At 39.2% G+C, this 10,931-nt stretch overlaps 1 protein-coding gene across 1 annotated transcript; it reads right to left on the bottom strand.

Moving 5' to 3' along the window:
• Positions 1–896: 896 nt before the first annotated feature.
• On the bottom strand, positions 897–7,191 carry slitrk5b (SLIT and NTRK-like family, member 5b). Its single transcript, XM_085384142.1, has 2 exons — positions 6,999–7,191; positions 897–6,539 (listed from the first exon to the last, which is right to left on the bottom strand). The coding sequence occupies exon 2, from the start codon at positions 6,482–6,484 to the stop codon at positions 3,884–3,886; it is 2,601 nt and encodes an 866-aa protein (XP_085240268.1). The 5' UTR covers positions 6,485–6,539; positions 6,999–7,191; the 3' UTR covers positions 897–3,883.
• Between the last annotated feature and the right edge of the window lie 3,740 nt (positions 7,192–10,931).

The raw sequence follows: 10,931 nt of genomic DNA, 5'->3' as shown, positions 1-10,931 counted from the left end.
GCAATTTAGAGATGTGCGCAAGACACAATTCACTTAAATCTCAACTCTTTGAGTTACAAATGTGTTCAACTCTGTGCTGACATTGTACCTCTTGCTCTAGATTGTTTTTCTGTGTCAGGTAATTGGATGTTTCCATGGATACTGGGCTTCCAGAAAGCTATTTCTGCAAAGTGTATAGTTTCTCTGCTAGTATAGGGATGCAGATGTGTTCATATTGCAGTTACTGTAAGAATTTCTTTTTTTTAGCATTAAACACAACGGCGGCAACACAACAAATACATTTTTTGCTGCTGCGAGAAGCTCAGTGTCAAACATTTTGTAGTCAAACATGTACAAGAAACTCTAGTTTTGCAATAGCACCAAAGGCTTATTTTGGCACTGCTATTTGTGCAGCTGTCATAATCCTTTGGGGCATCTGATAAGCATTTATAGATGGCATAATTGATCATTTAAGCAGTTAGTTTAAATAGCTTTGAATGTGACTGAGTAATCCTAAGGCATTGTGAAGTAATAAATATTCCATCTTGGTGTTGATTATATAACATAGCCTTCTCGTTATTTCCAATTTGTCCGAATGAAACTATGACACCTCTTGATCGAGACATTTGAATTAGATATAACAATTTTAGCAAGAAGAGAAAAAAAGGGAAAAAAAACTGCCAATAGCTTTGCGCAACACTTTCTCTCCTCTGTGTGCACTATGACATTTGCTGCAAAGAACATGGTTTAAAGGGTGAAGGGAAAACAAACACGAGTGTATCAAATGAATGCATATGTTTTATTCATTAGCTAGCAACTAAAGAAACAGCACATTGTAGATATATTTACCCCACATATTCCTAGTTGTACTGTGTTTTTGCAAGAAGAGACCAGGTTTTTGCTTTTCAAAAAAAGATGCAAGTTTGCATGAAAAGGCTGATGAAGTGTTCTATTTACAAATCAAAGGTTTACACAGGAAATCACTGTTTCATATGAAAAACAAACACAATCGAATAAGACACTGACTTCACCGTGTCTTCTTTGCGAACTGAACATTTGCACATATACACAGGACAGTCACATTTCAATTTAACACAATTTTGGATGATCAATATTTGTAGTCTTACATGTGACAAAAAAATCTGCATTTGGTCAAGGATTACAAAAATCTGAACAAGAGAAAACAGATTACAAATTTCTGTTATATACAGCAGATCCTGTTGTTCGATTATGCAGTTTCTTTTTTGCAAGATTCTGTAAAAAAATAAATAAACCAAAAATATATATATAAATAAAATAAAGTATGGAATCTCCCACACAATACATTTTCCTTTTAATACTGGATTATCCACTCTTTTGTCGCATTAGTTTGGGATGTAAAAACTGACACGTGTAAAAAAAAAGTTGAAACACAATCAATTAAATGCCAGCCACTGTTCACAACACAAACATTTTTTGTGGATCAGTCTGTGCATGTCTGCAGTTTTACATTGTTTTCAACACTGACTCACAGCAATGTAGTCTTTAAAAACAAACCTGCTGTGTAGGTACATGCTTTTTTATTTTCTGTGCAGACTTCAGTTCATTTGTTCTGCTGAATTTCTAAAGCACAGAGACAGGTCAGGTGACAAAAGAATCACAAAATGACTGAACACGTGAAAGGCAACAAACCCAGACTGTAAACAGCATGGTAAACAGCATGACTAATACTGCAGTGTAATATTTGGTGACATGCAGACCAGGTCCAGAAACACCATGTCCTGTAATTAGCTGAATTAAAATGACAGGTTCAGTGCATAATACTGCATATGATGTGAATTTGCTGCATGTTTGCAGGGAAAGTCACATTTCTAGGCATTCGCTATTGACCCAGAAACTGGTTAGGTGGCGTTATGCCTACATGATGTGTTTAGCTTCCTTTAGAGCATTCAAAATTTTATGCATTTTATCCATTCAATCGCTGCATTCATTTGTTGTGATTTTCAGTCTAATAATGCTAAAGCACTTGCAGATTTTTACACAGTTGTTACACTAACCATCAATCCCTCCCTAAGAAAGAGACAAGCAGAGACTGCTAATTGCAGAAAAACTGTCTAATTTCTTGCGACCCCGAACCGAACAAATGAGACAAACAATGCCAAGCAAATCCACTCAGTATTCCCCTAAAAACACATGTAATTAAAAATATATTACTTTTGCGAATAAATGAATTATCCAAAATGTGGCACAAAAGTACCTCTGAATATTCATGTGTGCTGAATTCCAAATGAGGAGTTATGGGATGTGATAGTATTATTAAATTTTGTGTTTATGGATGCTTTTGGTGACGGAGGGGTGAGCAGTGGGCAGGTTTGCAGAGATTGTCTAAGGATAATCCATATCTATGCATAGTGCAGTGCAAGAGTTTTTGACAGATGTAATCTTTATGTATGAAATTATTAAATCTATTTCTATGGCTATATGCACACTACTACATTGTGCATTTCAGAAAGTGACATCATTTTTGACCTGTAAAAGTCATAGTGCATTCTTTTTTTATATAAAATAAAACATAATAAACCAAATAACTGACAAAAAGCTCGATAACCGTATTTGTTTGCATAAGAATTTGAAGTTACTCAAATGTTTATAATGTATGAGCCTAAGGCCAAAACACTGAAAAATCTGAACTGAGTTTCAGATAGAATACTTTGCAGATATATCTCATTGTATTGTAAATTCACTCAAATGTGTTGTAACTGGGATACTACAGTAGACACATTCTGACAATTACAGTAAAGAGTTATTATAGGTTCAATATTTCACAGGACTGTGTTTTGATGTAAACTATATGTTATTCTTTGTGGACTGCTTTGGTAGTGGTACACGTACGTAACAGATGAAGGTGTAAGCGTGTGTTTATGTAAAATGCCAGACACACTGTTTGCACACATTTGTAACACATGACAAACATTGGCAGTTAAAGCTCATTTTCTTTCCTTTACAATACACCTGAATACAGTTATGAGTATAATGTTTTAGTTACAACATTTTTGAGCACAATTACAATGCATTAAATTTAACTCCAGCCCAACATGCTTTCATGATCATAATCACTTAGTGCTGTCAGGCTGGAGATAGGTAGTCTTTGAGGGATTTCACTGTACTGGTTCAGTTCAATACATTTGTAGGATATGAATTATTGTGATTATTCTCTTTAGAACCTCCCAACAAGTGAGCTGCGATTTATGAGTCTCATAATCTGTGGTTTGAAACATTACTTTAGAATTTATTCCATGATCTAATGCATTAAATATTATCACCTCCGAGCTGTGACTCCTCGAGGACTGCATAGCTAAATGGGTCTGGCTCAGTGCTTAAGTGACTTTTGTCTACCTAAAAGGTCAACTTCATGGCTATAAATCTATTTGCAGGACAAATTTGTTTTAGTCCTATGCACGTGTTTAATTTTGAATAAATTTGAAAAGGCAGAACTGGCAGCAATACATGTATCTGTGACAAAAAACCTGGTTTATTTTGGGACAAGTACATGTCGTCTGCACGGTTCATTAGCACTCATAAAATGAAGCTAATTTGGGAGTTAAAGCTCAGTCTCACATTGTTGTCAATGATACAGCTCCAGGATAGAGATGAGTCATATGAGCCCTGAATCTGTGCTTTCTTCTTTATATTTTTAAAATTAAACCAAACTGTTAAACAAAACAGGGATAAAGTGTTAAGTGATCATTTAAAATGAAGCGTGTTGTCTTTTCTTGCTCACTTCTGTTAGGCATGACTCCGAGAAGTGCACGCTGTAACTCCCAATGCACTGTACTAAAGTTGAGAAAATAATTATGCCTATTTTTTAGGACATGTTACGAGTCCTGATTAAAATAGATACATCACAGAAATCCGTCCAAGTCTCTTAAAACTGTGTGAATGTAGTTCGTTTTTCAAGAACCTCCAGGTAATCTGGGTCAATGTGAAGCTTTGCTTTCAGTTCCCAGTACTCACTCCTGTTCGGCTCCACATAAACAGTACTTGGCGAAGTACAATACAGTATTGTCTGTTGTATTCTTTCAGGGGGAACATACTGATGCCTCGCATCAAAGTCTGTGGCATACTGATTTGATGAATGTGCTGTATGTCTGCATGGCAATGTATTGCTGTAGCGTGCGTGCTTGTCAGGCTCAAGCACATCCCTGTAGAAGCACGGGTCATTTTGGTGAGGGGTGGAGGGCTTGTTAAGAGGCTCTGGAGTGGTGGCACTGTATTCTGAGCTTATTACATTACTGGCTGGCTCTTCATCCGAGTTACCCAGAAAAGCGCCACTCAACTCATCAAAGTCTCTAAATCCGTCCACTGATTTATTGTCCGCTGGGGTGTGAGCAGTGGTTCTGCATGAAGATTCTGTAGGAGGTGGGATGTACTCGTACACATGTCCGCTGGAGGTCCTGACTTTGGGGATGGATCCTTTTTTGTAAAGGCCATATTCCATGTTGAGAGAGCTAATGCAAGCATTCATTGAGTTATTCTGCTCATTTTGACTCTTTTGACGTCTCTTTTTCATTGCCACAAACAGCCCTGCAGCCACAAACACAGACATAATGAACATGAGGAGAAGGGCAAGAATCATCACAGATAAAGGAATGGTGCTGTACTGAGTGTCAGAGCCCAAGGATGTTTCTATGGTGATAGTGCTTCCAGGAAAAGATTCTTCAGACGGTGGAATCATGGAGGCAAGTATATCAGAGTTATTAGGGCAGAAATTAGTCGTCTTAATGTATCTCATATCCTCTCCAGCTAGTTTCTTAGGAGATCCACAGATGACATTGTTTACAACTGTGCCCGTGCTGAGCTGCTCCAGCCACATCTTCAACTCCAGTATGCTACATGAGCAATCCCAGGGATTCTCAAACAAATCAACTTGTACCAGTGCTGTAAGCTGATCTAGCACACCCCTGACTGGCAGATATCGAAGATGGTTGTTGCGAAGATTTAGTCTGGCTAACGTCAGGCCAGTAAACGTTCCCTCTGGTAAAGTTTTCAGTAGGTTATTGTTTAGAAATAAAAGCTGAAGCTTAGGTACATGCTGAAAGGTGTCAGATGTAACCTCTTTAATTACATTATATTCTAAATACAAGAACTGCAGGCTATCTAATCCATAAAATATATCAGCTGGAAGATGATCTATTAAATTACCATTAAGGTATAGTCTTCTAAGATTTGCCAAATCAGCAAAAGCTCTGTCATGTACTTGGGCTATTCGATTGTTACCAAGATGAAGCAAGTCTAATCCAGTTGCATCAATAAAGTCTGATCTGCGAACCACAGTGATGTAATTCCCAGTGTAATACATCTTTTTGGGATTGTAAGGTTTGGGATTTAAGTCGGAGATCTGCTCGATCTTTCGCTCCTGACAGTTCACGTTCAGGCCAAGGTCTGAAATTTGAAGATTGCATGTGCAGGCTGTTGGGCAATCTAAAGGCACAGGGGATTTGGTCTGATATGAAATAATTTGGCCATAATTTTGTGGTTTATTGGACGAAATGCGAGCTGTGGGTCTTGATTTTAATTTGGCTGACTGTCGAGGTCCCTTAGTGGGTCTTGATGAGGACCGTGCGAACCCAGATGAAGCGAAGGAGGCTGTAAGAGCTGGCGTGGTTCTATAGTATGCATCGGTGCTCAAATGCGGCAGGGGTGGCATCTCATATTCAGCAATGGCTCTCCTCGGGCACAACTCTTGTTTTGAAACTTCATCAAGGTCTCTCCCGTGAAGCCGAAAAGGGAACTCACAGACAACATCCCCAACTAAAGCTGTGTATGATATGCTCTCGAGCCAGGTTTTAAGAGCAATCAACTCACAGGAACAGTTCCACGGATTCTCCTCTAGCTGCAACTCCACAACACTGTTCATGTGCTCCAGCAGACCTGTGTAGGGAAGTACTTTGAGCTGATTTCCCCTTAAGTCTAAGTGGGTCAATGGTACATGCGTGAAAATGTTTACGGGCAGGGCAGATATTAAATTGTCATTTAGAATCAGGACCTCCAAATGTCGAAGTCTGCTGAAGGCATTTGACACAATATGAGTGATATAATTATAATCAAGTTGTAGATATTCCAGACTATCAAGGCCAAAGAAAAACTCTTCCTTCAAGGCATCAATTTTGTTATTGTTGAGATGTAATCGTTTTAATTCCTGCAGTCCATTAAAAGCTCCTGCTTCAAGATCAGATATTTCATTATTTCCCAGATGTAATATTGTAAGTCCTTTGTACTCAGCGAAATCATTGGTGGATAGCTTTTTCAAAAGATTTCCAGTAAGCAGCAGATGATACTGGGAGAAGTACACTGGGCTTATGTCTGAGAGACTTTCAATTCCTCTGTTTTCACAGCTCACTGTAAGCACCCCTTCTCTCTCCTCACAGGCACATAGTCCTTGACATATTTCTCCATAATGGCTCAACATCTCAACAGTGCACACTGACGTTGCACTCAGCAAAACATATGGAATCCAAAGATGCATTTTCCTGCAAATGACGGCCAAGCTCACAGTCCTGCTAAGGTATCCTCAATGTCATCTAGAAATAAAAGACAGGATGATGTAAAACAGGCGGGCTGCGATGAAAGCAACTTCTAAACAAGAGAGCTCTAGTCGGCATGAGTCAAAGCTTTGATTGCTGTTACCCAGAGGTAACTTCTGTCTTTGTGCCTGCTGATTTAAAACGGCTAAAGAAAAAAAGAAAAAGAAAAGAGGAAAAAAAGAAGGAAAGAAAGAAACTCCTTCAAGCTATGTCAAACAACAAAAAAGCAAGGTCAAAGGAAGACATAAGCACAAACAATAGTCTAAATCCACTGCGAGGGGGGAACCCATATCATACTTGCTTGTTAAGACCTGAAGTGCTGTTAAATAGGCTGCCGATTTAAATGCAAAGCTTTGCAAATTACAGAAGATTAGCAGAAATTCTGTATGACAGCGCCTTGCCTGAGATAAGATAGCCTTCATAATTTCTGTGTAACTCTTGGTAGGAAATACATACCTCGCGCACATTGATGAAGATGTAGGCTCGCTGGGTATTTCGGCGCGTCTTTTATTTTTAATCCGTCAAAACGAAATAGGAAACGGGCGCTATTGTACGCGAGCACGTTCGTCGTCACTAATGCGGGATGAAAGAAACGCTGATCAACCATAACTGTCAAATTATTTTTTTTCCCGACCCACGCTGTTCCTGTAGACACAGCTATGCTTGGTCACAAAGTTGCTTATTCTCTCTCTCCCCCTCCCTCTCTCTCTCCCTCCGTGGACGCTCAGGCACACGCGCACTGAGTCGCACTCGGTGGTCGGGAGGATGTCAAGTCATTTCATGCACAAGGAATCAGCTCACTGGAGCATTATACCGAGATACAGCCCCCAAAAGATGTTGACCTAAAAGATGTTCCAAAGAAAAAAAATAAAGAAAAAAATCTAAATATATAAAACAAACGATGTCACCGCGCTAGGCGTGGCCCCGTGTTCAAACCGTTTTTTTGTTATTCATGCTCAGAACAAAACCCTCACCGGGATGCCAAGTTACATCAGCTTTTCATAATCTGTCAATCCCATAATGGCAGGTGGCTTTCCAAAAACACTGTGTTAGTTTTCCCTCTGACGTCCCAGCTGCTATATTTGGACATCACACCCGGAGACGCGGTTGATGAAGACACAGGGTGTCTTGCAAAGTGCTCGACTGATCAGCTTTCTGTCCATATCACTTCTGTCAGTGAGAGGTACGGGGCTGTTAGATTTTTATGCTTTAAAATATTTTGGCAAAATTCAGGTCACAGCATGAATGAACTATCACAGTAATCCCATTTCAGCTCTTTGAAACACCAATGAAGTGCTTATGTGATCTGTGCAGAGCAGTCTTAATAAAAACCATGCCATTGGCCATCACTGCATGAACACACTGGGACTTTGCCACTTTTGGGATATGTAACTATGATCCCACACCTGCCAGTAGAGAGCTTGAAAATTAAAAAATATATCATTATTCTTAAATTATTCTTAAATTTGATGTGATACTTACTCTGTTTGGTGAAAGCTGAATGGCAAACTATGAGTCACACAGAGCATGAGTCATTGTCCTCACTGACTGTGTTTTCACCTAGCTTTAATGAAAACCAAACAGTTCTGGAACGAGTTCTCACACCGCTATAATTAAGAGTGAATTATTCATTTCTCTCATTTTAATTTATCAGATGTAGCATCTGAACTGGTGGCACATGGTGCGTGCAAAATTTCATGTTAGTTTAGAGATAATGCACAGGATAAAGAAAAAGACCTGTCATGGCCTTCTCAACCTGATGCAGTGCCATTCATGTGGAAACATGTCAACTATCATTGCATACTGCTGTATCCTCATGGAGCTATATCCATCATCCTCCCCACTTGGCTCTTGCTCACATGGGAGGAGAGCAGGCACATCAGGGACAGTGCCTGTGGCTCATATTAAAGAGTATGAAGGCTGCATTCAGTGTTCGTGCAATTCATTTGTGCGTCTGTTTCCTCTGCCTTCAGAGGTTTTCTCCTTATCCGAGGCTAGGCCCTCAGCATTAGCTAAACCCCATCATTATACCACTATTTCTGAATAAATTAGCATTTATGTTAATTGATGTATTGTGCAGCTGACTTACATCATATTACACTAAAAAAGCCATATATTCAATATACTTTCAAATGAATGTGACTTTGTGTATTTGCATTTTGTTTATGTTCACGCATATGTTTACACTCCTTGCACTATGATAATTAATTTCTGTCCATGGTCACAATGTGTAGAGGGAGCACGAGGCACACACACCACATGATATGAGGCTCATTTAATATCTCTCCAAGTCTTCCATGACACTGAACATAATCTTCACCAACTGGGAGCAGAAAACAGTGTTCGCCCCTTGCACCCTCTCCCCCTCCAAACACACACGCACACACACAGGCACACACACAGGCACACACACAGGCACACACACACACACACATGCACATACACAGAGAATCAGCATTACAAATAACTGGAAGAAAAGGATGATGACTAACAATGTGTATGTGCTCCAAGGTCAGAAATACACAAACAGAGTTGGCGCCGTGCCACAGAGCACGATGGGTAGTGCTTCTGATGTATGTTCCTTACAGATGGAGCACCATACTTTGTCATCTGTGTCCAGCTGGAGCATACAAGAACATTCGGTATCCCAGTGAAATGTTCTGCCTTTGTCTGGCAGAAGCGTTTCTGTCAGGACTCTGACAGGCCTTTGTTACAACAGAAGGGACGTTACATTACAAACAGCTAAACAACACTGACTTTTTTTCAGGATTGTTATGCAAGTATAGCAGATCAAGGCAAACAAGTTCAAACTGAGCATCAGAATAGGGAAAGAAGGTGATTTAAGTGACTTTGAAATTAGCATGATTTTTGGATCCAGATGGGCTGGTTTGAGCATTTCAGAAACTGCTGATCTACTGTACTGGGATTTTCCATGTTGAGGGTTTACAGAGAAAGGTTCGCAAAATGAAAAATTTCAAGTGGGAAGCAGTTCTCTGATCAAAAAGTCCTTGTTTTTTTTTTTGTGTGTGTGTTTTTTTTTTAAATTTGGCAATAAGAGATTGAGTGGACTGCTTTGAACTGATCGGAGGGCAACAGTAAGTTATGCAGAAGAGCAATACAACAGTGTAACAGATGGGTTACAGTAGCAGTCCACTCTTGTCAGCTAAGAACCCAAAACCTTAAATCTTATCAGACTCATTTCTTGAGCACGACAATGATCTCAGTCCAAAACAGCACCTTTGAGATGTGCTGAAACAGGAGATTGGGATCATGGATGTGCAGCTGAAAAATCTGCAGCAACTGATTCATGCTATCATGTCAACTTGGACAAAATGAGGAATATTTCCAGCACCTTGTTCAACTATGTCAGAAAGAATTAAAGCAGTTCTGAGGGCAAATTGAGGTCCAATAAGTATTAAAAATGTGAATTACAGATTTTAGAGTTCCTTTAAAATTCTCAAGTAGCCAGGCTCCAGACTGTTCTAACTTCTTACCAAACACGTTTCTGCTAGTACCCTTCAATAACAGGCTCAGAGTCTGCCGATTGTCCCATGTACGAGACTGAAAACTGGGGGGACAGAGCTTTTTATTCTGTTGCACTAAGACTCTGGAATAATGTTCCACTTCTGTTATGTTCAGCTGACTTTGCTGACTAAAGAAAAAAGTTAAAAACTTTTTTGGTTAGCTAGGCTTTTTTAAAATATGTTTACTGACTTTAATTTATTCTTTATATTAACTTGTTGTTGTATAGTATGGATGACTTGATTATATTTATTTATTTTACTTTATTTTGTGTCTCCATTTGTGTCCGCTTGTCTGTGAAAGATTCCTTATAAATAAATATTAGTTACTTACCTAAAGAAGCAGCCAATGAGTGTAAGTTGGATAGCAATAGCGTATTCCACTTGTAAATTTAAATGAAATTAGGGAGAAATAAGGTTAACAATAATGATATTCTTGAGAACCTGTGAAGTAATTATAGTGTAGTATACCTTTCCCAGGCATGCTGTGCCAGCAGGGATATAGAATGCAACAAAAAGGGCTTGTTAGTTATTTATGGAGTAAAGCAATATACTTACAGGAGACCTGACATGTTAATCACTTGCAACTCCACAAGCAATTTAGTCAATGAGGATAGGGACAAATTACCTATACGGCTGTTCAGGTTGGAGGGCTTGCTGGGAAAGAGCTGGACAAATGGAACTTTGAGAGGCCACCTTAAACACTTCACGAGAAAATTCAGACTTCAAGATGATGATGTCGCAAACAGCCTGACATGCTGCATCACCAAGTAGATAATGAACTAAATGATCAACTAAATGACGGAGACAATGGGAGTAATAATTAGTACAGGAGGAAGACAGACTAAGGACAGATTGGAGCAGAAAA

Source organism: Rhamphochromis longiceps, linkage group LG16 (genome assembly GCF_057381845.1).
Source record: "Rhamphochromis longiceps isolate RC_006_pf linkage group LG16, R_longiceps_female_GT1.1, whole genome shotgun sequence".
Classification (NCBI taxonomy): domain Eukaryota; kingdom Metazoa; phylum Chordata; class Actinopteri; order Cichliformes; family Cichlidae; genus Rhamphochromis; species Rhamphochromis longiceps.
Note: the sequence above shows the minus strand (reverse complement) of the source record. Positions and strands in the feature narration are given on the sequence as shown.